The sequence below is a fragment of the Salmo salar genome, chromosome ssa18, assembly GCF_905237065.1.
Source record: "Salmo salar chromosome ssa18, Ssal_v3.1, whole genome shotgun sequence".
In the NCBI taxonomy this organism is placed as follows: domain Eukaryota; kingdom Metazoa; phylum Chordata; class Actinopteri; order Salmoniformes; family Salmonidae; genus Salmo; species Salmo salar.
Window position 1 is genome coordinate 60089628 of NC_059459.1, and position 27347 is coordinate 60116974.

General features: G+C 41.2%; 2 protein-coding genes across 2 annotated transcripts; one reads left to right on the forward strand and one right to left on the reverse strand.

The window, feature by feature from the left end:
* Positions 1 to 267: 267 nt before the first annotated feature.
* LOC106577602 (zinc finger protein 135) lies at positions 268 to 15587 on the reverse strand. Its single transcript, XM_014155804.2, has 2 exons — positions 15043 to 15587; positions 268 to 2889 (listed from the first exon to the last, which is right to left on the reverse strand). The coding sequence occupies exons 1-2, from the start codon at positions 15335 to 15337 to the stop codon at positions 1916 to 1918; spliced, it is 1269 nt and encodes a 422-aa protein (XP_014011279.2). The 5' UTR covers positions 15338 to 15587; the 3' UTR covers positions 268 to 1915.
* On the forward strand, positions 11317 to 12773 carry LOC106577607 (ankyrin repeat and KH domain-containing protein 1-like). The gene is made up of 3 exons (XM_014155811.2): positions 11317 to 11566; positions 12140 to 12273; positions 12419 to 12773. The coding sequence occupies exons 2-3, from the start codon at positions 12140 to 12142 to the stop codon at positions 12627 to 12629; spliced, it is 345 nt and encodes a 114-aa protein (XP_014011286.1). The 5' UTR covers positions 11317 to 11566; the 3' UTR covers positions 12630 to 12773.
* Positions 15588 to 27347: the final 11760 nt, after the last annotated feature.

Below are 27347 nucleotides of genomic sequence, written 5' to 3' on the forward strand. Positions count from 1 at the left end.
TGTTAAACACTATTATTGCACACAGTGAGTCCATGCAATTTACGTGACTTGTTAAGCAAATGTTTACTCCATAACCTATTTAGGCTTGCCATAATAAAGGGTTCGAATACTTATTGACTCAAGACATTTCAGCTTTTCATTATTTATTAATTTGTAAAAATGTCTAAAAACATAATTCCACTTTGACATGATGGGGTATTGGGTGTAGGCCAGTGACAAACAATCTCAATTTAATCAATTTTAAATTCAGGCTGTAACACAACAAAATGTGGAAAAAGTCAAGGGGTGTGAATACTGTATATAAACCCTGGATTGCTGATGCTATGTATTGGCCAATGAATGGCTTTGAAACCTCTGGTCGGCCATATTGGCACTCCTCAGAAAAGCAATCCTCTATAGGAATTAATGGAATTCTTCAGTATTTCATTTAAATGTTGGAAGGACAAATGACATGTATATAACTATTTTTTGTAGTACTTTCTAAAAATTATACTTGAAATAAAATTATTTATATTTGTTAAATGTTTTTGCTTAGCTCACAATGTAATTTAAACATTTGCATTCAGATGTCTGTAATAGAATAAATGTGGCAAAAATAAATGTAGACATTAATAAATGCCTTTCTATAGCTTCCAAAATATTTTTTACAATGGTGGGGGGTGCCAAGATGAAGGTGCGGTGGGTTCAAAACAGCAACCGTGTCAGTCATCTAGTGTACATATATAAATCAGTGTATAACAGGTTCCAAGTGATATGAATTGCAAAAATGTAAAATCCCAAAAGGTACAAAAATGATAAAATAGCAGGTAAATTAAATCCGAATGAAACTGTAGAAAACTGAAGCTCTCCATGGCGTTTTCCAGTTTCTATCAAATCAAATTTTATTGGTCACATACACATGGGTAGCAGATGTTATTGCGAGTGTAGCGAAATGCTTGTGCTTCTAGTTCTGACAGTGCAGCAATATCTAACATGTAATCTAACAATTCCACACAACTACCTAATACACACAAATCTAAGTAAAGGAATGTAATAAGAATATATACATATAAATATATGGATGATCAATGACAGAGCGGCATAGGCAAGATGCAATGGATGGTATAAAATAGAGTATCAAGCCCCAATCAGCTGTCCTAATTAGCTCAACCACAGATTATCCATTATATTGTCCAGATACTCAAGTGGCCACTTTAAACAATGAAAATAAATGTCTTCAAAAATGGAAGGCAGTCGGGAGGAGGCAAGACCAGTTGGGACAATTGTAGCCAATGAGAGGGCAGATACGTGTGTGAACAACAGGCAAAACTCCAGGCAAAAAAGTTGCTGGGATGTCACGTGTCCTACTTACCTTAGTAGACCCCTAACAACTTAAGCATTACAAAACTTATATTCTATCAAATGCACATGGAGCAAATAATCCATTCATGTTTTTGTTAACCAAATTCAAAACTCTCTCATTGATCTCCATACAAAAACTCCTGGCTTGGTTTCCATACATTAATAAGCATTTCTACATAATTCTGGATCTTTCTCCTCTTATGAGTACACAAATTAACTAAAATAAATTAAATTCAAGAGGTTTCAAGGTTAGTCAAGAAATTTACATTTTATTAATATATTGAATAGTTTACATTTTTAAATATCAAAATCATATAGCAAGCAATATCTAAAGGTTTATACTTGTATCCGATCAATCAAAGTTCATAATCAAAATAAAATACACATTTTAACATTTTAATTAAATTTGTGCTGGGAAAAAAAACTTTCAGACAATTAGGTTTCATGTGGCATGAACAAAAACACTTTCTCAGTCAAAAACATAACTCAGCCTCTAGTAGCTCATGTAATTTCAGGTGCTCTAATTGTCCAATAATATTTCCACACTGGGAGTATTGTATTTTTTAAATTGTTATTATGGATCCCCATTAGCTCCTGCCAAGGCAGCAGCTGCCCTTCCTGGGGTCTTCTTCTCCCGTGTATGTATCCTCTGATGTGATTTCAGGCTCCCTAACTGGGTAAAACCCTTTCCGCAATGCGAGCATTGGTAAGGCTTCTCTCCTGTGTGTGTTCTTTCATGTGTTTTCAGGCTCCCTACTTGGGTAAAACCCTTTCCACAATGGGAGCATTGGTAAGGCTTCTCCCCTGTGTGTGTTCTTTCATGCACTTTTAGATGCCCCAATTGTCCAAAACCCTTTTCACAATGGGAGCACTGGTAAGGCATCTCTCCTGTGTGTGTTCTTTCATGCACTTTTAAATGCCCCAACTGTCCAAAACCCTTTCCACAATGGGAGCAGTGGTAAGGCTTCTCTCCCGTGTGCGTTCTCTCATGGTTGTTGAGATTCCCTAACAGGGGAAAGCTCTTTCCACAGTGGGAACAGTGGTAAGGCTTCTCACCTGTGTGTGTCCTCTCATGCGTTTTCAAGCTACCTAACCAGGTAAACGTTTTTCCACATTGTGAGCAGTGGTAAGGCTTCTCTCCTGTGTGTATTCTTTCATGCTCTTTCAGGTCCCTTGACCGGGTAAAACTAGTTCCACACTGAGAGCAGTGGTAAGGCTTCACTCCAGAGTGTATTTTCTCATGTGTTTTTAGGGTCCCTAATTGGGTAAAACTTGTTCCACACTGAGAGCAGTGGTAAGGCTTTTCTCCTGTGTGTATTCTCTCATGTACTTTTAGCTTCCCTAACCAGCAGAAACTCTTTGTACACTGCAAACATTGGAAAGGCTTTTCTGCTGTGTGTGTCCTCTCATGCTCTTTTAGGTTTCGTAACTTAGTAAAACTCTTTCCACACTGGGAGCAATGGTGTGGTCTTGCTGGTTTGGATGTCTTTGGGTCTGGTTCCACTGAAGGACTCATCCCGTGGTCAGAGTGAGAGTCTGGTTTCTCTCCTGTAAAAAGACAGTGTTTAGTTAAATAGACTTGAACAAAACATCCACATTATAAAACTGTCTTCCAATTAGGTTTAATCCAGTACTAGATCAGTTTACACAAAATGTCCATAATTGTTTCAACTTGGTGGCCCTTAAAATGATAATAATGTAGAACGTAAAATGTGATCTTTCTCTTGAAAATGTGATCTGTACACATAACTAAAGTATTAATAGCCCAAATATTGGTAGAAAATCAATTGGAAGAAATGTTGAAAAAGTAATTGGTATAGCTTTGGTAAGAGAGGTCAGAGAACCCGGCACACTTGTCTGTAGATCTGTAGGTTTTATGGACAGTGAGTTAATGAAAATTTGACCCATAACTGGAAATATTCATATAAACTCAGTGAAATGAAAAATGAGGGAAGTCAAGAGACCTAACTTCAAGTCGTTTTAGATGCACGCTGAACAGAAATATAAAACGCAACATGCAACAATTTTGATTTTAAAGATTTGACTGAGTTATAGTTCAGGAAATCAGTCAATTGAAATAAATAAATTAGGTAGGGGTCTGGATCAGAAACTATCTGGTGTGACCACTATTTGCCTCATACAGGGCAACATCTCCTGGGCATAGAGTTGATCAGGCTGTTGACTGTGGCCTGTGAAATGTCCCACTCCTCTTCAATGGCTGTGTGAAGTCACTGGATATGGCCGGGAACTGAAACACGCTGTCGTACACATCGATCCAGAGCATCCCAAACATGCTCAATTTGTGTCATGTCTGGTGAGTATGCAGGCCATGAAATAACTGGGACATTTTCAGCGTCGAGGAATTATGTACAGATCCTTGCAACATGGGGCCATGCATTATCATGCTGAAACTGTGTAATGATCATGCTGTTTAATCAACTTCTTGATATGCCACACCGGTCAGGATGGATTGTCTTGGCAAAGGAGAAATGCTCACCAACAGGGATGTAAATACATTTGTGCACAAAATTTGAGAGAAATAAGCTTTTTGTGCATATGGAACATTTTGGGGATCTTTTATTTCAGCTCATGAAACATAGGACCAACCCTTTACATGTTGCGTTTATATTTTTGTTCCGTGTAAATGTTTTCCCTCAGATATTTTACAATGGCTTTCCGCCAGAAGTCAAAGAGCTCTGGATGAGTTTCGTATAGCTGCCATTTTTTCCCTGTGCTTCCTAGTAGAGTTTTTTTAATCTCCTCCCCTATGCTCCGTTTACACATCCTGCTCTTCCTTCAGAAAAGCATTCATCACAACTTTGTTCATTTGCACAATTTCTCTAGTTCACTTTCGCTTGCAAATGTTAACACTCACCAAAAATGACATTCGGTAGTTACTAGCTATGCTTGTATAACTTTATGAGCAGGATTTGCCTGTCTTTGCAATTAGTTTGTTAATTTTTGCACGTTAGCAGTTAGCTAACAGCGTCTGTGATTTCACAATTAGTTTGTGTTCATTTTGTTAGCATTCTGGTAATAGAGGCCCAATGGGGTCTTTTCTGGCATTTTTAGCATGTCAGTAATACCGTAAATCCCGGGATGAGTTAAGGACGATATGAAAATCTGGATACCGCCCAAGCCTAGTTCAGATCGCTCCCTCTTCACACGCGTGCTAAGAGCACACACAAGCTCCAGTTAGGCATACAGAAATAAATGCCTATAAAAATGTTCCAACTGATGGGATACACAAGCTACATTCCTTGCCAAATGACGTCAGTATTATCACAAATTCAAAATGGACTGGTTGATTGAAGTAGGGAAATATGTGTTCCAACAACAGGCTGCAGTTTTGGAATAATTGCGTCCTGTCTATTTTCAACTGAGGCTACTTTGCGAACAAAGACAGGTTCCACACTAAAAATATACAAAAACATTAGTTTGATAAAGACAAAAAGCATATTTTTTATCAGAACATTAAGCCTAGGCCTTCTCACCAAACTGATGTCGTTGCTGTAATTTATCACCATGCAGTGTTCAATGTGGAATTCTTAATCCATTTGGCAAATTCCAAAGAACCATCAGAATAAAAAAAATAAATGGAATGTCTGTTTATCGGAAAGAAAAACAATTTAAGTTTGTAACCCTGAAAAAATGTATACTCGCCAAATTGAGCCCAGTTTCAAATCATCACTCTTTGAGAATAACTGTTCCAGACGCGTATCACTTTGCACTGGCAACTTTATTAATTTTGAAAAATATTTGGTTATATTTTATTCTGTTATATTACATCATGTTTCTTTACTATAACATACAGGGATGCAAACTGGTGAGGGCCCAAAAAGGTGACACTTTTTTTTGCACTGAAACATGCAAAAAATCCATTCCAGGAGGAAATGCGGGTTTTAACTAATTAAACAACAAAGAATATGATCTACATGATCAGTCTCTGTGTGTAAAATAAAAAGTGGTTAATGTGAACCTAACTCACAGCTAAAACATGTAAAGAAACCAATCCAATGTTATTTGTTGCCTAAACTTTACTGCAAATGACACTCATGACTTGAGAAAAAAACAATACACTAATATTGCAGTTAGCCATGACAGTCTTTATAATAGAACGCTTGTGACCACACACATCTAAATATTGCACTTGGGGAAAAAACATCTTAAAGTAGAAATAGAATGAAACAAACAGGCATTCTATTTTGTCTCTATTTTTAATGGCCACTATAGTAGACATTGAAAAAGTGCACAAGGCTACATGTGCAAAAATAACATTCACGGAGTTAAAAAATATATAATCCCCCCTCACACACAAGTGTTACTGTCAAATTCAACACAACAAAATCAATATCTTTGGATTACACTACACATTATTACATTGTACACTTTCTGCCTGTAGACATCTGTTCTACAATGTGCCAGCAGAGCATGATACCCTTTGTTGGCATAATTGATCTCTTTCAGGCAGAGAGTACACCTGGCATACCCCTTTTTATCCACTGTATTAAAAAAGTGAGAAAGAGGGAAAGTGTGTGGTGTTCCTTTCACCTCTATAGTGGCATCCAGCTTAAGCCAGGCCCAGCTCCAGCTAAACTTGATCCCTGAATCCACTTGTTTAGCAAGCAATGCCTAATTTTCACCTATTTCTCTTATTCTACCACATACTGTAGAGGGAAAACATTAGTTCATAGATAGATGTTAGTTCGTTAGCTAGTTAACATTTCACACAGATTTCCAGGGTCCAGTAGGCAACTAATGCGTTATAACTTGATGAACGGCAAGGTGTTGTATACCAGTTAATATAATAGCGAATTGGTTAGGTTACTAACGATAGCTCATCTGATGTTAAACGTTAGCTAGCTAACATTAGCTGTCTGACTTTATTAGCCAGCTAATTTTCACACCATAAACTCAATTAGTTGATCAGTTAAGTTGGCTAATGTTGCTCAACATTTCTCTGGCTAGCTAGCCTCTCTAGGGTCGGCGGGACGAAATCGTCCCACCTACGTAACAGCCAGTGGAATCCTGTGGTGCGTTATTCAAATACCTTAGAAATGCTATTACTTCAATTTCTCAAACATTTGACTATTTTACACCATTTTAAAGACAAGACTCTCGTTAATCTATCCACACTGTCCGATTTCAAAAAGGCTTTACAACGAAAGCAAAACATTAGATTATGTCAGCAGAGTACCCAGCAAGAAATAATCAGACACCCATTTTTCAAGCTAACATATAATGTCACATAAACCCAAACCACAGCTATAAGCAGCAAGAACCTTTGATGATCTTCATCAGATGACACACCTAGGACATTATGTTATACAATACATGCATGTTTTGTTCAATCAAGTTCATATTTATATCAAAAACCAGCTTTTTACATTAGCATGTGACGTTCAGAACTAGCATACCCCCCGCAAACTTCCTGTGAATTTACTAAACATTTACTAAATTACTCACGATAAACGTTCACAAAAAGCATAACAATTATTTTAAGAATTATAGATACACAACTCCTCTATGCACTCAATATGTCCGATTTTAAAATAGCTTTTCGGTGAAAGCACATTTTGCAATATTCTAAGTAGATAGCCTGGCATCACAGGGCTAGCTATTTAGACACCCAGCAAGTTTAGCACTCACCAAAGTCAGATTTACTATAAGAAAAATGTTATTACCTTTGGTGTTCTTCGTCAGAATGCACTCCCAGGACTTCTACTTCAATAACAAATGTTGGTTTGGTCACAAATAATCCATAGTTATATCCAAATAGCGGCGTTTTGTTCGTGCGTTCAAGACACTATCCGAAAGGGTAAATAAGGGTTACGCGCACGATGCATTTCGTGACAAAAAATGTCTAAATATTCCATTACCGTACTTCGAAGCATGTCAGCCGCTGTTTAAAATCGATTTTTATGCCATTTTTCTCGTAAAAAAAGCGATAATATTCCGACCGGGAATCTGTGTTTAGGTTCAAAGACGATAGAAAATAAAAACATAGGGTCGACTCGTGCACGCGCCTCAGCCAATTGTCCTCTGATAGAGCACTTGCCAAAAGCGCTAATGTGTTTCAGCCTGGGGCTGGAATTACATCATTCAGCTTTTTCCCGCCTTCTGAGAGCCTATGGGAGCCATAGGAAGTGTCACGTTACAGCAAAGATCCTCAGTCTTCAATAAACAGAGTCAAGAAGCTCAAGGAATGGTCAGACAGGCCACTTCCTGTAAGGAATCTTCTCAGGTTTTTGCCTGCCATATGAGTTCTGTTATACTCACAGACACCATTCAAACAGTTTTAGAAACTTTAGGGTGCTTTCTATCCAAAGCCAATAGTTATATGCATATTCTAGTTACTGGGCAGGAGTAGTAACCAGATTAAATCGGGTACGTTTTTTATCCGGCCGCGCAAATACTGCCCCCTATCCCCAACAGGCTAGCAAGATACTTAACAATGCTAACAATACTTGTTCCACCACACTTTGTCCCTCACCGCAAACTTTCCAAATGCCAGTTGTTTTTGGTTACAGCTCATGAAGTACGCTTCATCACCTTCTCACCCCCGTCTCCGTGGTCAGGCTTCTCACCGACCTCTTCGTTATCGTTCAGGGGACGCGCTGCTGTAACTGGCAAACTGCCTTTCCACTCTCTGCTGTCTCTCCAGAGCGCGCACTGATGCTGTAACTAGAAAATTGGTTGTCTCTTCTCTCTTCAGTCTCGTGCTGCATTCTGTTGTTATGTGAACGATTGCTCCAAACGCGCATCACTCGTTCGCTTACAGCCAGTAGTGATCCAAAGCCATAGGTCACCTATTTTGGATTCAAAATGGTAAATTTTGCAGAAAGATGACTAGTTTGCATCCCTGAACAACTGTGATAAAGGCTCTGGAAATTGTCTGCTAAATTAATAAAAACAAGGCTGTGCCATTGCATAGCCATATGTCTCTACAAACAAGCACCACCACTGAGGTTACTGCCTTTTTGAAGATATAACCAGCTGATATTACGGTTTCAATAAATGAATCTGCAATGGCACTTGCAAAACAGTGTATAGAACACGTGCTCTTTCCATGACATAGACTGACCAGGTGAAAGCTATGATCCCTTTAAACCAGTCAATAGGTGTAGATGAAGGGGAGGAGACTGTTTAATAAAGATTTCTAAGCCTAGAGACAATTGAGACATGGATTGTGTATGTGCCATTCATAAGGTGAATGGGCAACACAAAAGATTTAAAATAAAAAATATATTTAAAAAAAAAAGACAAAATATAAGTGCCTTTGAACGGGGTATAGTAGTGGGTGCTAGGTGCACCGGTTTGAGTGTGTCAAGAACTGCAAAGCTGCTGTGTTTTTCATGCTCAACAGTTTCCCATGTGTATCAAGAATGGTCCACCACCCAAAGGACATCCAGGCAACTTGACACAACTATGGGAAGCATTGGAGTCAACATCCCTTTGGAACACTGGTCCATGCCCAGATGAATTGAGGCTGTTCTAAGGGAAATATTCTGAGGGAAATATTAGGAAAGTGTTCCTAATATTTTGTACACTCAAAGTATATGGGGCAGTTAGGAAGTTATCTGTAAGGGTTACGATAAAATAGGCATTGCTGTGCACTGTTTTCATAGATCAGGTATTCCCAAACTGGGGTAAGCCAAACATTTTCAAACAGTCCATTTAGATTTTCCAACAGGGTTATACATTTGGGTGATGTTTTTTTCTCACCTGATTAGCCTCGTATCACTGCCAAAAATAACATTAAACCATCTGGTGTTCAGCAAAATAACAACACAATGTCAAATACAGGTAGCCTAGTCAAATAATTAACATCCAATCACATTAACCGTTACTCTCTTGCGGGAAACCTTCACTCTTGCACAGACATTAAGAAACGAAACATGTCAATTTGAAAAATAAGCCCCACAAGTTTTTTGAGCGAGAATAAAGATGACTTTCGAGTAGTAAGACATGTATAAAAGCAACAGATACCATTAATAAGAAGGGACTAGAACCGTCTTATATGGTGAGCTACCGAGTGACTAGGACAGGCAAGCCACATACTATTGTGGAGGACTTCATTCTTCCTGCTGCCGCGGATATGGCTGAGACAATGCTGGGGGAAAAAGCCAAAAAATTATACAGACAATGCCTTCATCAAACAACACTGTTTCACAACAAATCAGTGACATGGCAGGAGATGTTTTGAAACAATTACTACTTCGCATACAAGACAGTGAATTCTATGCATTACAGCTGGATGAGTCAACAGACGTGGCGGGCCTGGCACAGCTCCTGGTATATGTCCCTTACGTTTATGGGGGGGTCAACAGGACAGGATATTTTTAAAGCACTGGACAGCTTTGTGACATCAAATGGACTTTGGTGGTCAAGATGTGTTGGTATCTGTACTGATGGCACAAAAGCCATAACGGGCTTGCAAGCAGTTGCTTCCAACACCACTTGGGTACACTGCAGCATCCACCGAGAGGCTCTTGCTGCCAAGGGAATGCCTGACAGTTAAAAATATATTTTGGACACTACAGTGAAAATGGTTAACTTTGTTAAAGCATGGTCCCTGAACTCTCATGTATTTTCTGTATTATGCAATGATATGGGCAGTGACCATGTAACGCTTTTACAACATACAGAAGTGCGCAAAGTATTGACACGTATTTTTGAATTGAGAGCTTAAAGTTTTCTTTACTGACCATCATTTTCACTTGTCTGACAGCTTTTTCTCACCTGGATGATATGAATCTAGCATTACAGGGACTCTCCGCAACTATATTCAATGTGTGGGACAAAACTGAGGCTATGATTAAGAAGTTGGAGCTCTTCTCTGTCTGCAGTAACAATGACAACACACAGGTCTTTCCATCATTGTATGATTTTGTTTTGTGTGCAAATGAACTCAAGCTTACGGACAACGTCAAATGTGATATAGCGAAGCACCTGAGTGAGCTGGGTGCGCAATTACGCAGGTACTTTCCCGAAACAGATGACACAAACAACTGGATTCGTTAACCCTTTCATGCCCTGCCTCCAGTCCACTTACCGATATCTGAACAAGAAAGCCTCATCGAAATTGCAACAAGCGGTTCTGTGAAAATGTAATTTAATCAGAAGCCACTGCCAGGTTTCTGGATAGGGCTGCGCTCAGAGTATCCTGCCTTGGCAAATCTAGCTGTTAAGACACTGATGCCCTTTGCAACCATGTACCTATGTGAGAGTGGATTCTCGGCCCTCACTAGCATGAAAACTAAATACAGGCACAGACTGTGTGGAAAATTATTTAAAACTGAGATTCTCTCCAATACAACCCAACATTGCAGAGTTCAAGCACACCCTTCTCATTAACCTGTGATGAGTTATTCACCATTTTATATGAACAAATAAGGTTTTATATGTAAGATGGCTAAATAAAGATCAAAATTATTGATTATTATTATTATTATTTGTGCCCTAGTCCTATAAGAGCTCTTTGTCACTTCCCACGAGCTGGGTTGTGACCAAAACTCACACTCATTCTTATGTTTAATAAATGTATTGTATAGGGTGTGTGTGTGGCAGGCTTACAATAATGGCAACAAAAAAAACATTTGAGAGTGCGCTGACCCTGGCGCTAGAGGGGGTACGCAGCTGGAGATTGAATGTTTGAATGGGTACGGGACTATAAAAGGTTTGGGGACCACTGGCATAATTGCTTTATTTTAAAAAAATTTCAGTGAAAACATTTTTTTTAAGTACTTGAACAGTCAAATGCCCATCCCTAGTTACAGGTAATGATTACTAAAATATTGTATGGTACAACCTTGTGGCTACTGTTGTCCTGTCTCAGCAGCTACAAGCAGAGGCTAAGCCCCCTACAGGGTAACCCCATTACTGAAGACCATACAGATTAAAACCAGTGGAAAATTCCCGATGGCGCGTGAAGCCGGAAGTACTTGAATTTGAAGCGCTCCATATTGCTGAATGGGTCTGAATGACGCACCCGGTGAAAGTGGCCGAACGAGCTGGGCCAGAGGATCTCAGCCATAGAGAAGGCCCTGCCAACAGAATAAGAAGATGATCCTCAAGGAGCTATTCACCAAAGAGTACATGAAAGCCAAAGGCCTCACCCAGACCGCCAACGGACTTATACTGGCCTTCCCCGCACAGAGCGTCACAGACACAATAGAAGACATCGTGGGAAGTATTAGGGCTGGGAATTGCCAGGGACCTCAAGGTACGATATAATCGTGATAAATACTGTAGGTGGCGATACGATTTGTATGCGATTCGAACGATTCTAAATGTATTGCAAGTTGATACTGTGTTTTTATTCTGATTCAATGTTCCAAACATATTGCCCACCATAGAAAGCATGAGAAAATGAGTTAATTAGTCATGGAAATAAGTGCTGAAAACAAATTGGCTTCCTATTTAAAAAATAAGATGGAGAACAAGCTATGAAGGAAAAATACTGGAGTTTTGGTGCCGGTACTGTCAACTAGCACAAAAATAATAGTAATACAATTTTGTCAAAAGAATATACGATATATCGTCAAATAATATCTTGATATGTAACTGTATCAATCTCTCCCCCCCCCATCACCAGGAGCTAAGAATTTCACTGTTAGTCTACACCTGTTGTTTCCGAAGTATGTGACAAATAACATTTGATTTCTTTCGAGGTATGTGAGCAGTTACAGTAGAAGCCTACATTTGTCTAATAATTTAACATACCGAGGAATGTCCTTAGTGGAAATTACCCAAAGGTGTTTTGTAGATTGACTAACCTGTGGTCCATTCCTTCCAGATGGTAAAGCAGTTGCTGCTGCACAGGGCCAACAAGGAGCACAGTAACGTTTCAGATTACACTCGTCTCAGCCTAGCCACCTCAGGGGGCTGCATCAACATTCTCCTAAACGATGGCACTGAAATCAACTCCTGGTATGACTGTTTATCAACCCCTGAAATTCATGACCATCCCTGTCAGTGACAAGGATTTATACCACTCTTAACTGTGTATAATCCTCCCTGTCCATGTTTTCCCCTCTCCCTGTCTGTTCCTCTCTGGGTATTTGTTTCCTTTCAGGACTAGAAGTATCTCTAGTCTGGGTATCTCTCCTCTGAGGCTGGCTGCAATGAATGGCCACGTCCCTGCGGTCAAGCTGCTGAGGGACATGGGCTCAAACATCAACACCACACAGATCGAGACCAACTGCAAAACGGCACCGACCCTGGCCTGCCAACGTGGAGCACAACAGAGCAGCAGTAAGTTAACAGCATTTCGACCAGAAATATGACTTTCCTGAATTGGATCTGTTGTTCGTACCCTGCCCCAAGGCAATTCCACTTATCCAAGACACCGGTACATGTCAAAAGTTTGGACACACCTACTCATTCAAGGCTTTTTCTTTATTTTTACTATTTTCTACATTGTAAGATAATAGTGAAGACATCAAAACTATGAAATAACACATATGGAATCATGTAGTAACCAAAAAAGTGTTAAACAAATCAAAATATATGTTATATTTTAGATTCTTCAAAGTAGCCACCCTTTGCCTGGATGACAGCTTTGCACACTCTTGGCATTCACTCAACCAGCTTCGAAGGAGTTTCCACGTATGCTGAGCACTTGTTGGCTGCTTTTCCTTCACTCAATTGGGTTGAGGTCGGGTGATTGTGGAGGCCAGGTCATCTAACGCAGCACTCCATCACTCTCTTCCTTGGTTAAATAGCCCTTACACAGCCTGTGTTGGGTAATTGTCCTGTTGAAAAACAAATGATAGTGGGACTAAGTGCAAACCAGATGGAATGGCGTATCGCTGCAGAATGTGCCTTGAATTCTGAATAAATCACTGACAGTGTCACCAGCACTAGCTGGGGGGGGGGGGGGGGCAGTGCCCCTGTGACAACAATTGTGGACCCCCTTGTGGCCAACCTAAATGTGGAGTATGAAATCATTTTTACATAACTAATTTTTGCTATTGTTCTTTTTTTACATCCGTTATTAGACAGTGGCAACGCGGAACATGGTATTTTGCCTGCTAATGCCTGCTAATGCAGTAAAGAAAACGACATGACAACAATAATGTCTAATGTAACTGGCCCCTCTAACAGTACAACTGGCCCCAGCTTGGACCCCCCAGGTGAAATGGTCTAGAACCGCCACAAAGCACCCCCACACCATCACACCTCCTCCTCCATGCTTCACAGTGGGAACCACACATGCGGAGATCATCCGTTCCCCTACTCTGCGTCTCACAAAGACACGGCGGTTGGAACCAAAAATCAGAAATTTGGACTCATCAGACCAAAGGACAGATTTACACCAGTCTAATGTCCATTGCTCATGTTTCTTGGCCCAAGCAAGTCTCTTCTCCTTATTTGTGTCCTTTAGTAGTGGTTTCTTTGCAGCAATTCGACCATGAAGGCCTGATTCACTCAGTCTCTGAACAGTTGATGTTGAGATGTGTCTGTTACTTGACTCTGTGAAGCATTTATTTGGGCTGCAATTTCTGCGGCTGGTAACTCTAATGAACGTATCCTCTGCAGCAGAGATAACTCTGGGTCTTCCTTTCCTGTGGCGGTCCTCATGAGAGCCAGTTTCATCATAGCGCTTGATGGTTTTTGCGACTGCACTTGAAGAAACTTTCAAAGTTCTTAAAATGTTTTCCGTATTGACTGACCTTCATGTCTTAAAGTAATGATGGACTGTCGTTTCTCTTTGCTTATTTGAGCTGTTCTTGCCATAATATGGACTTGGGACTATCTTCTGTATACCACCCCTACCTTGTCACAACACAACTGATTGGCTAAAACGCATTAAGAAGGAAAGAAATTCAACAAATGAACTTAACAAGGCACACCTGTTAATTGAAATGCATTCCAGGTGACTACCTCATGAAGCTGTTTGAGAGAATGCCAAGAGTGTGGAAAGTTGTTATCAAGGCAAAGGGTGGCTACATTGAAGAATTTCAAATATAAAATATATTTTGATTTGTTTAACACTTTTTTGGTTACTACATGATTCCATATGTGTTATTTCATAGTTTTTATGTCTTCACTATTATTCTACAATGTAGAAAATAGTACAAATAAAGAAATACCCTTGAATTAGTAGGTGTTCAAACTTTTGACCGGTACTATATATATATATATATATATATATATATGTAAATATTGATCACATTCCTTGTGTATGATCGTATATTTTGATACATTGAATGTTAATATTGTGAACACATGTTATGAGTACTGCCCCTATATGTAGGACCTTCCACCCCCATCTGAGAAATGGATGCCTGAAGCAGACCTAAGGTTCCAAACGTTGTTATAAATAAAATCACCTGGGAGCATGAGCAGCAGTGTGCGTGTTTTCATTTCTTTTTTATATACCGTTTTACCCACTTCATATGAAAATACTAGTGTATTATAGTCGAGGCCTATTCTATTTAACTATTGCTGTACATATACTATCCTTAGTATTCTTCAGATATACTACATATTCTATCCATCATGTCTATACATCCCATCATACACACACACTCCGGAATCCGACATTGCTCTTCCTAATATTTCTAAACTCCATTATTTTATTTTTTAGATATGTGTGTATGGTATTGCCCCTCTCATCACAGGGCCTTCCGCTGGAGGTATTGATGAGCGAACTCCGAATATCCAAAGTGAAAACAAATTTACGGCAGTACTTACTGGTGTTAATCAGATCTCCTGTCTCCTCTTCCTCATTCAATGTGACAGTAATCTCCCCTTCCTCCTTCACTCCAAAAACGGCACCATCCTCTTTCACTCTGAATGCGTCTTCCTCTTTCACTGAAACGTCTTTCTCTTCTTCTTTCAATGTAACATCCTCACCTTCTATTTCGTTTTTTACTGTGACTGTCTCCTCTTCACTTTCTTCTTTCACGACAATATTTAGCCACATACCCTCTTTCTTCGTCCAGCAGACCGCTTTTTTAGCAGGGAGAGAGTAGCTGGGTGAGCTCATGGTCGGAGATATTAGCGACTAGCCTAAATTAGTGCTACTGCTAACTTAACCAGCCTGTGGATCTGCTTGAAACAACGTAATATGAAATTAAATGGGGTAACACAAAGACATGACAGGAGTGTGTTTAAAACACAGTGAATAATATACACCAAAACAGTCTAAAGGCCTTTAACGTTTCGGTTGTTGGCTAGCAAGCTACCGATGCTGCTGACTAGCTGTTGTTCTTCTTTGAGAGATTATTGACAGACTACAACCGAGAAGGTCTATTACCGCCATCTACTGTATGGGTTGTGAGTGAGAATTTAGGTTTTCTTTGTGGGAAAAACAACATAAAATACAACAAATACAAAAAAATCCATCCCACTCCTTCAGTCATAGTCCAATTCACATCCCTAGGATGGAACATTCGTCTGATAGGATTCCTTGTAATGCCTCAGAGTCCCAAAAAACAGCGGCAATGCATATTCTCAGATTTCCTCTTTCTTTGCTCTGTGCAGTTTATAACCTATGCAATAAATTATACAAAGTCTATCTTTTTAACATGCAACATGTCAGGATACTGTTGGCGAGGAACATTTACTGGTGTCACTAATCCAACTACCATGGTTTCTTCAACATTACTCCCTTCTTCCACTCTTCTCACCACCTCCGTATAGGAGACATAGTGGACAGTCCATACACTTGCCACCTCCTTCACTCTAACAGGGCACTTCAGTAATTTGGGCACATTTTGCCACCACAATTGTAGTATTTCAACTCAACTGGCATACGATACTCCCCCAGTCTACATAAAATTAAATAAAATGTTATTTGTCACATGATTCGTAAACAACAGGTGTAGACTAGCACCCAACAGGGTCCTGTTGGTTCCAGACCGCTTGCCGTACGGTAACAGAGAAAACAGTCCATGGCTTAGGTGGCTGGAGTCTTTGAAATAATGTTGGGCCTTCCTCTGACACTGCTTGGTATTGAGGTCCTGGATGGCAGAGAGCTTGGCCCCAGTGATGTAATGGGCCATTCTCACCATCCTCTGTAGCGTCTTGCAGTCAGGTGCCTTGCAGTTGCCATACCAAGCGGTGATGAAGCCAGTCAAGATGCTTTCAATGGCGAAGCTGCCAAGTCTTTTCAGCCTTCCAAGGGGGAAAAGGTGCTGTCGTGCCCTCTTCACAACTGTGCAGGTGTGTGTGGACCATGTTAATTCCTTTGGTGATGTGAACTCTTAGGAACAACCTCCCCTCCATTTCCTGTAGTCCATGATCAGGTCCTTTGTCTTGCTGACCCTGAGGGAGAGGTTGCTGTGCTGGCACAACACTGCCAGGTCTCTGACCTCCCTATAGGCTGCCACATCGTCGTCGGTGATCAGTCCTACCACCGCCGTGTCGTCAGCAAACTTGATGATGGTGTTGGAGTCATGCGCAGCCATGCAGTCATGGGTGAACAGAGAGTACTGGAGGGGACTAAGCACAAACCCCTATGGGGCCCCCGTGTTGATGGTCAGTGTGGCGGATGTGTTGTTGCCTACCCTCACCGACAGGGGGCGGCCTGTCAGGAAGTCCAGGATCCAGTTGCATAGGGAGGTGTTTAGTCCCAGGGTCACAAGCTTGGAGGCTGCTATGGTGTTGAATGCTTAGCTGTAGTCAATGAACAGTGTTCTTACATAGGTATTCCTTTTGTCCTGGTGGGTGAGGGCAGTGTGGAGTACAATAGAGATTGCGTCATCTGTGAATCTGTTAGGGCGATATGTAAATTGGAGTGGGTCCAGGGTGTCTGGGAAGATGGTGTTGATGTGAGCCTTTCAAAGCATTTCCTGCCTATAGATGTGAGTGCTACGGGGCGATAGTCATTTAGGAAGGTTACCTTGGCGTTCTTGGGCACTATGTTGGTCTGCTTGAAACAAGATGTCTTCACTATTATTCTACAATGTAGAAATTTGTAAAAATAAAGAAAAACCCTGGAATGAGTAGGTGTCCAAACCTTTTACTGGTACTATATATACACACCTTTTTAAAATATATTTTCCTTTATTATTTTCCCCTAACCCTACCCACCCCACTCCAAGTAGTAAACTAATGGACAACAGCACTTACGCTTCAACTTCCAGCTTATACAAACTATATGAATTTTATGGACACATGGCACCTTACAACAGTTAACTTATATTTAATGTTTAACACCTTCTGTACTTAATAGAACAGCCTGGTCTCATAGACTGGACGTAACATACTAAATGTAAATCCAGAACACTCAAATTAATATGATATGTTGTGTTTGGTATGGTTACATAAGACAGATGGTAACACAAATGTCTAGCAACCGAGTTCTAATCTCATCAAGGACAATTTTAGTATTTTAGCAACTTTTCAACTACTTACTACTTTTTAGCAAATTTGTAACATATTGTACATTTTGAAAATTCATAACATATTGCACATTTTGAAAATTTGTTTAATATAATATGAATTGTAACTCATAACATATCATACAAAATGGGTGATAGACATCCACAAATGAAAACATAACATACGAAATATTACATATCATACTAAATGGAGTGTCTTGTAATTATGTACAAAATAATATGAAAGGCCCTGAGACCAGGTTGCAGCTAGCGAATGTCAGTTTTGGCATAGAGGAACTAAGCCCCCTAAAATACAAAATAGTAGTTAGCAATATGGAGATCACAGAGGTTATGTTTAATGAGTGCATTCCACAAGTGGCTAGTTTGCATCAACCACCTTCACTTTTAAACCACTGCAAAGGTTTTGCCTGCAAACTTCACCTGCAAAGTTTGCCTGCAAACCTACAACCTTTTGGCATGTCTGTAATGTGATTTGTTGGGAGAGTTGTCTATCTGAAGAGGACCCACCCCAGAATTATTTTCCCTTTATCGAGGTTGACAAAAGACCCTAGTCATGCCATAACCAACTGCCTTACCCCGGAGACCAGCTTTGGTTTGTACCAGTCGTTCCATATGATTTCAATCCATTTCTGACTGCGCCCCTTTTGATTTGAATGAATCCTTCCATACATGTTTGCCCATAGTAGAAGTGGTCCGAGTGACTTTTTGGACCTGAATGGTAAAACAGTCAGGAGATAGAGGTGCTCAAAGATGACCCATTTTCCATACCGAACCCTACCATAAGACATCCATGTCTTCACCGCTGAATAACATTAACGGTTGAGTTTAACATGATTGGAAAGCTCACAAACAGGGTTGTCAAACTACTTTATAACCTAAATTATCAAAAAATGCATATGTTGTAGCTTAGACACTATTTTACATCATCTCAGTTGTTTGTGTTGCGCCAGTCATCGGTTGATACACAACATACGCTTGAATACAGGCTGGGTGTCATGTTTGCCAACAAGCGGGTGTTTCACAACTGCGCTGGATTAACAGCAGCCGAAAGGGACTTTGTGTCCACGTCACTGAGGACTTAACATGGTCCTCTCGCACTAGCACAGTCGTATAACACCAATTCTCTCTCAGGAGGTTAAAGAGACTAACTTTTACAGGTGCACCATGGAAAGCATCCTGACTGGTTGCATCACCACCTGGTATGGCAACTGCACTGCTCTCGACCACAAGGCCCTGCAGAGGGTGGTGTGAATGGCCAGGGGTGGAAAAAGTACCCAATTGTCATACTTGAGTCAAAGTAAAGATACCTTAAAAGTAAATGTAAAAGTCTAAAAGTATTTGGTTTTAAATAAAGTTAAGTATTAAAAGTAAATGTAATTGCTAAAATATACTTAAATATCAAAAGTAAAAGTCTAAATCATTTCAAATTCCTTATATTAAGCAAACCAGACGACACAATTTGCATTTTCTTTTTTTACGGATAGCCAGGAGCTCACTCAGACATCATTTACAAACAAAGCATGTGTGTTAAGTGAGTCAGATCAGAGGCAGTAGAGATGACCAGGGATGTTCTCTTGATAAGTGTGTCAATTGGACTTTCACACACTTTCATGCCTCTTCCTCTTCTTTCACTGAAACGTCTTTCTCTTCTTTTTTCATTGTAACAGCCTCAGCCTCGACTTTTTTATTTACCGTGACATCCTTTTCCTTCTCATCTTTCATGACAATGTTCAGCCATAGGCGCCCTTTCTACGTCCAGCAGACGTCCTCTTCTTTAGCAGGAGGGCAGTAGCTTTGTGATCTCATGGTCAGGGATGTTAGCTAGCTAGCTATCATTAGTGACTAGGCTAGTGGTAATTAAAGGGCAACTCCACCAATTTTCAATCTCATTTCCATTATCTCCAGCACAGTACCGGTGTCTACATATGTGAAAATGGCACATTTCATAGAAAAAAATATAAAGTTAAAAAGTAATACCCGATGTCATCATCAAAAGTTACACAATTTTAAAAACAGTGATTGTCCAACCCTATGAGATTCTAAGTGAGGAGCAAAAAAATACCCTCCCTCTGGCTAGAAACTCATTGCAGGTTTTGAAAAGATTGAATTAAAAGCTAGTAGCGAAATACGAGAGAAGTTTGTCAAGAAACATCCTCTCACTCTCAACTGCGTTTATTTTCAGCAAACTTAACATGTGTAAACATTTGTATGAACATAACAAGATTTAACAACTGAGACATAAACTGAACAAGTTCCCCAGACATGTGGCTAACAGAAATTGAATAATGTGTCCCTTAACAAAGGGGGGTCAAAATCAAAAGTAACAGTCAGTATCTGGTGTGGCCACCAGTTGCATTAAGTACTGTAGTGCATCTCCTCCTCATGGACTGCACCAGATTTGCCAGTTCTTGCTGTGAGATGTTATCCCACTCTTCCACCAAGGCACCTGCAAGTTCCCGGACATTTCTGGGGGGAATAGCCCAAGCCCTCCGATCCAACAGATCCCAGACGTGCTCAATGGGATTGAGATCCGGGGTCTTCGCTGGCCATGGCAGAACACTGACATTTCTGTCTTACAGGAAATCATGCACAGAATGAGCAGTATGGCTGGTGGCATTGTCATGCTGGAGGGTCATGTCAGGATGAGCCTGCTGGAAGGGTACCACATGAGGGAGGAGCATGTCTTCCCTGTAACGCACAGCGTTGAGATTGCCTGCAATGACAACAAGCTCAGTCCGATGATGCTGTGACACACCGCCCCAGACCATGACGGACCCTCCAGCTCCAAATCGATCCCGCTACAGAGTACAGGCCTCGGTGTAATGCTCATTCCTTCGACGATAAACGCGAATCCGACCATCACCTCTGGTGAGACAAAACCGTGACTCGTCAGTGAAGAGCACTTTTTGCCAGTCCTGTCTATTCCAGTGACGGTGGGTTTGGCTCATAAGTGACGTTGTTGCCAGTGATGTCTGGTGAGGACCTGCCTTACAACAGGCCTACAAGCCCTCAGTCCAGCCTCTCTCAGCCCATTGCGGACAGTCTGAGCACTGATGGGGGGATTGTGCGTTCCTGGTGTAACTCGGGCAGTTGTTGTTGCCATCCTGTACCTGTCCCGCAGGTGTGATGTTTGGATGTACCGATCCTGTGCAGGTGTTGTTACACATGGTCTGCCACTGCAAGGACGACGAGCTGTCCGTCCTGTCTCCCTGTAGCGCTGTCTTAGGCGTCTCACAGTACGGACACTACAATTTATTACCCTGGCCACATCTGCAGTTCTCATGTCTCTCACATTCACGCAGATGAGCAGGGACCCTGGACATCTTTCTTTTGGTGTTTTTCAGAGTCAGTAGAAAGGTCTCTTTAGTGGCCTGGTTTAGATCTTATCTGTCGGAAAGATATCAGTTTGTCTCTGTGAATGGTTTGTCCTCTGACAAATCAATTGTAAATTTCGGTGTTCCTCAAGGTTCCGTTTTAGGACCACTATTGTTTTCACTATATATTTTACCTCTTGGGGATGTCATTCGAAAACATAATGTTAAATTTCACTGCTATGCAGACGACACACAGCTGTACATTTCAATGAAACATGGTGAAGCCCCAAAATTGCCCTCGCTAGAAGCCTGTGTTTCAGACATAAAGAAGTGGATGGCTGCAAACTTTCTACTTTTAAACTCGGACAAAACAGAGATGCTTGTTCTAGGTCCCAAGAAACAAAGAGATCTTCTGTTGAATCTGACAATTAATCTGGATGGTTGTACAGTCGTCTCAAATAAAACTGTGAAGGACCTCGGCGTTACTCTGGACCCTGATCTCTCTTTTGAAGAACATATCAAGACTGTTTCAAGGACAGCTTTTTTCCATCTACGTAACATTGCAAAAATCAGAAATTTTCTGTCCAAAAATGACGCCAGAAAAATTAATCCATGCTTTTGTTACTTCTAGGCTGGACTACTGCAATGCTCTACTTTCCGGCTACCCGGATAAAGCACTAAATAAACTCCAGTTAGTGCTAAATACGGCTGCTAGAATCCTGACTAGAACCAAAAAATTTGATCATATTACTCCAGTGTTAGCCTCCCTACACTGGCTTCCTGTTAAGGCAAGGGCTGATTTCAAGGTTTTACTGCTAACCTACAAAGCATTACATGGGCTTGCTCCTACCTATCTTTCCGATTTGGTCCTGCCGTACATACCTACACGTACGCTACGGTCACAAGACGCAGGCCTCCTAATTGTCCCTAGAATTTCTAAGCAAACGGCTGGAGGTAGGGCTTTCTCCTATAGAGCTCCATTTTTATGGAATGGTCTGCCTACCAATGTGAGAGACGCAGACTCAGTCTCAACCTTTAAGTCTTTACTGAAGACTTATCTCTTCAGTAGGTCCTATGATTAAGTATAGTCTGGCCCAGGAGTGTGAAGGTGAACGGAAAGGCTGGAGCAACGAACCGCCCTTGCTGTCTCTGCCTTGCCGGTTCCCCTCTTTCCACTGGGATTCTCTGCCTCTAACCCTTTTACAGAGGCTGAGTCACTGGCCTACTGGTGTTCTTCCATGCCGTCCATGGGAGGGGTGCGTCACTTGAGTGGGTTGAGTCACTGACGTGGTCTTCCTGTCTGGGTTGGCGCCCCCCCCTTGGGTTGTGCCATGGCGGAGATCGTTGTGGGCTATACTCGGCCTTGTCTTAGGACGGTAAGTTGGTGGTTGGAGACATCCCTCTAGTGGTGTGGGGGCTGTGCTTTGGCAAAGTGGGTGGGGTTATATCCTGCCTGTTTGGCCCTGTCCGGGGTATCATCGGATGGGGCCACAGTGTCTTCTGATCCCTCCTGTCTCAGCCTCCAGTATTTATGCTGCAGTAGTTTATGTGTCGGGGGGCTAGGGTCAGTCTGTTACATCTGGAGTATTTCTCTTGTCTTATCCGGTGTCCTGTGTGTATTTAAATATGCTCTCTCTAATTCTCTCTTTCTCTCTTTCTGTCTTTCTCTCGGAGGACCTGAGCCCTAGGACCATGCCTCAGGACTACCTGGTATGATGACTCCTTGCTGTCCCCAGTCCACCTGGCCGTGCTGCTGCTCCAGTTTCAACTGTTCTGCCTGCGGCTATGGAACCCTGACCTGTTCACCGGACGTGCTTGTTGCACCCTCGACAACTACTATGATTATTATTATTTGACCATGCTGGTCATTTATGAACATTTTAACATTTTAACATTTTGACCATGTTCTGTTTTAATATCCACCCTGCACAGCCAGAAGAGGACTGGCCACCCCTCATAGCCTGGTTCCTCTCTAGGTTTCTTCCTAGGTTTTTGGCCTTTCTAGGGAGTTTTTCCTAGGGAGTTTTTCCTAGCCACCGTGCTTCTTTCACATGCTTTGCTTGCTGTTTGGGGTTTTAGGCTGGGTTTCTGTACAGCACTTTGAGAATATCAGCTGATGTACGAAGGGCTATATAAAAATAAATTTGATTTGATTTGAAATTTGATTTAGTGTCCTAAGTTTTCATAACTGTGACCTAATTGCCTACCGGCTGTAAGTTGTTAGTGTCTTAACAACCGTTCCACAGGTGCATGTTCATTAATTGTTTATGGTTCATTGAACAAGCATGGAAAACAGTGTTAAAACCCTTTACAATGAAGATCTGTGAAGTTATTTTGATTTTATAGGGTGCTGAAAAAGGGACGTTTCTTTTTGCTGAGTTTAGTACAAATACTGACTTTTATCACTTGGTGGTCTATAGCAACTTCCTACAAGAATAGGCTTTAGGTGAGGCAGAACCTGTAGCCATATTACTTCCACATCATCTGACATGAGATCCTCTCTCAGCCTAACAGAAATATGACTCTGGACATACATGGCAACACCTCTCCATTTGCAGTTCTATCTTTCCTATATATTCTATAACCATGTATAGTTACTACTGCATCATCAAATTAATGATCTAAGTGTGTTTCAGAGATGACCAGAATATGAATGCTTTCGGATGTTAATAAGTTGTCAATTTCATGACCCTTGTTTCTCAGGCTACATACATTAATATGGGCTGTTTTTTTGTCCTTTTCTGGGTTGCTTGTTAGTGCTATTCTGAGAGGCTGATCCAAGGTAGACATGTCAGTGACATTTACATTTGAGTCAATGGTACTGAGTGGGCTGCTCACAGTGGGATTCGTCTTAAGGCAGAAAGTTTCAGTGCAAACAGTGGAATTAAATTCTATGCGCATATGATTATTGCAGACAATACCCTCAGAGCTAACAGTTAAAGGAACATAGATTAAGTTACTTACATTTACTGCACTTCTATTTCTCTGGGATATAATCTGATTTCCATGTCCTCTGTTGCTTATTATGACAGGGAGGACTGGAGCGCTACCAAATCCAGACTCTTAAGCAGTTCACTATGTTGATGGAGATAATCCTGGAACCCCTGCGGTTAGGGTGAATCCCATCTCTTTTAAAGAGTGTTGGTTGCTCCCACAGCAAGTCAAAATTGTCACAAAAGGGGATATTCCTGTCTTTGCAGAGTTTCTTCACGAACTCGTTTAGGGCAGCGAGGTGGATGCAATGTTCTTAACCCCTTCTTTTGCACGGCAGGGGGCCAGAGATGACTGTTCTCTTTCCTGTGCAAACAAGGGTGTTCAAGAGAATGTTGTAGTCCTTCAATTCCTCAGATTGCTGAAAGTGAATGTTGTTAAATCCAACATAAGTGACAATGGTGCGGATTTTAGAGTAGTTGGCTAGAACTGTGGGCAGGAGGACCTCGGCGTGGGATTCGTGAAGGACCTGTGAAGTACCTCACCGTTACTCTGGACCCTGATCTCTCTTTTGACGAATATATCAACACTATTTCAAAGACAGCTTTTTTCCATCTTCGTAACATTGCAAAAATCAGAAACTTTCTGTCCAAAAAATGATACAGAAAAGTGAATCCATGCTTTTTTCAGTTCTAGATTAGACTACTGCAATGCTCTACTTTCCGGCTACCCTATAAAGCACTAAATAAACTTCAGTTAGTGCTAAACACGGCTGCTAGAATCTTGACTAGAACCAAAAACTTTGATCATATTACTTCAGTGCTAGCCTCTCTACACTGGCTTCCTGTAAAGGCTAGGGCTGATTTCAAGGTTTTACTGCTAACCTACAAAGCATTAAATGGACTTGCTCCTACCTAGCTCTCTGATTTGGTCCTGCCGTACATACCTACACGCACGCTATGGTCACAATACGCAGGCCTACTTACTGTCCCTAGAATTTACTTTACTGTCCCTACAGCTGGAGGAAGGGCTTTCTCCTATAGAGCTCAATTTTTTTGGAATGGTCTGCCTATCCATGTGAGAGATGCAGACTCAGTCTCAACATTGAAGTCTTTATTGAAGACTCATCTCTTCAGTAGGTACTATGATTGAGTAGTCTGGCCCTGGGGTGTGAACGTGAACGGAAAAGCACTGGCGCAACGAACCGCCCTTGCTGTCTCTGTCTGGCCAGTTCCCCTCTCTCCCCCGTGATTCTCTGCCTCTAACCCTATTACTGGGGCTGAGTCACTGGCTTACTGGTGCTCTTCCATCCCGTCCCTAGGAGGAGTGCGTCACTTGAGTGGGTTGAGTCACTGACGTGATCTTCTTGTCCGGGTTTGGCGCCCCCCTCGGGTTTGTGCCGTGGGGGAGATCTTTGTGGGCTATACTCAGCCTTGTCTCAGGGTAGTAAGTTGGTGGTTTGAAGATATCCCTCTAGTGGTGTGGGGGCTGTGCTGTGGAAAAGTGGGTGGGGTTATATCCTGCCTGGTTGGCCTTGTCCGGGGGTATCGTCGGATGGGGCCACAGTGTCTCCCGACCCTTCCTGTCTCAGCCTCCAGTATTTATGCTGCAATAGTTTGTGTCGGGGGGCTAGGGTCAGTCTGTTATATCTGGAGTATTTCTTCTGTCTTATCCGGTGTCCTGTGTGAATTTAAGAATGCTCCCTCTAATTCTCTTTCTCTCCCTCCCCTCCTGGAGGACCTAAGCCCCAGTACAATGCCTCAGGACTACCTGGCCTGACGACTCCTTGCTGTCCCCAGTCCACCTGGTCGTGCTGCTGCTCCAGTTAACTGTTCTGCCTGCGGCTATTGAACCCTGACCTGTTCACCATTCGTGCTACCTTGTCCCGGACCTGATGTTTTTGACTCTCTCTCTCTACCGCACCTGATGTCTCGAACTCTGAATGCTCTGATATGAAAAGCCAACTGACATTTACTCCTGAGGTGCTGACCTGTGGCACCCTCTACAACCACTGTGATTATTATTATTTGACCCTGCTGGGGTCAAATAATATATTTGATTGATTGATTGAAACTAAATATTAAACTTAACTGTATAGCCTCAAAATATTAAAACTATCACAGATGGTCAGTCCATACCGGTCTATGAATTTGAGAGTGGTTACATTTCTCCACACTCATCCCAAAGCTATTTACTGAAACATGGGCGGGAAGAACGGTTTGTTATTGTTTCTACTGCGAATTGCCCTATTTAAAGAATAATATTACATGAAAACGTACAAAAAGAAGCATGTGTTGATTAGTGCAGACTTTAAATGAGTGAGAATTCTCTCTGACATGGTATAATAATACTGATGGGAACATGCATTTCAACAACTTATCAATGTTCTCAGAACAACATCACATTTTCATACACCTTTAGCTTGATGACTAATACACAAATTAACTCAATAAAATACATTGACAAGAAATGCACACTTCATTGATTTAATCATTTATATTGACATATCCAAATCATTATCAAATACATTTAACATCCAAATAATTTATCCAATCAAATTCCAATTAATTTAGCAATATCCAAATCATATATTCAATTCAAGAGGTTTTCAAGGTTAGAATTAAAATGCAAATTACCATTAATCTATATAATAATTGTATAAACTAACATCCTGCCCAGGGGGTGTACTTGCACATCAAGCTGCCTCAACCTACAGAAATAGGGGATTGGAGCAAGAGCCTATCAGACTTCTGGCTTAGAATAGCCAAGCCTTGTGCAAGGCTACCTACTTAGATTTTAAAATATCCAAATCATAAAATGAACATCTAAGGGGTTTATTCTTGTATTCTATATATCATAATACAAAATGAATACATCTGATTTTTATATATAATCATGTCCAAAACAATAATACAAAAATAAGCCTATTTTCAAGCAAGCTTTCAAATATACAATTTGATTTCATGAGGCATAAACAAAAACACAAATTCTCAGTCAAAAACATAAGTCTGAACACAGCCTTTCTATTCTCTCATGTGATTTCATGTCCTCTAACCGGGAAAATGTATTTTCACAATGAGAGCAGTGGTATGTCTTCTCCTCCTATGCATGTATCCTTTCATGCTTATTCAGATGCCTTAACCAGTTACATATCCTTCCACACAGGGAGCAGTGGTAGGTCTTATCCCCTTCTGTGTGTGCCCTGTCATGCCTATACAGGCCCCCTAAACTTAGTAAAACTCTTTCCACACAGCGCGCATTGGTAGGGCTTCTCTCCTGTGTGTGTCCTCTTGTGCTTATTTAGGGCCCCTACCTGGGTAAAACTCTTTCCACAGTGGGAACATTGGAAAGGCTTTTCTCCTGTGTGTGCCCTCATGCGTTTTCAGGCTCCCTAACCAGGTAAAAG

Bases quoted from the DNA above. Each gene is read 5' to 3' on its own strand.
- LOC106577602 (XM_014155804.2), bottom strand. From the start codon at position 15,337: ATGAGCTCACCCAGCTACTCTCTCCCTGCTAAAAAAGCGGTCTGCTGG. The intron at 2,890-15,042 runs GTAAGTACTGCC...GTCTTTTTACAG, and splicing joins AGGAGATCTGATTAACACCA to GAGAGAAACCAGACTCTCAC.
- LOC106577607 (XM_014155811.2), top strand. From the start codon at position 12,140: ATGGTAAAGCAGTTGCTGCTGCACAGGGCCAACAAGGAGCACAGTAAC. The intron at 12,274-12,418 runs GTATGACTGTTT...GTTTCCTTTCAG, and splicing joins GGCACTGAAATCAACTCCTG to GACTAGAAGTATCTCTAGTC.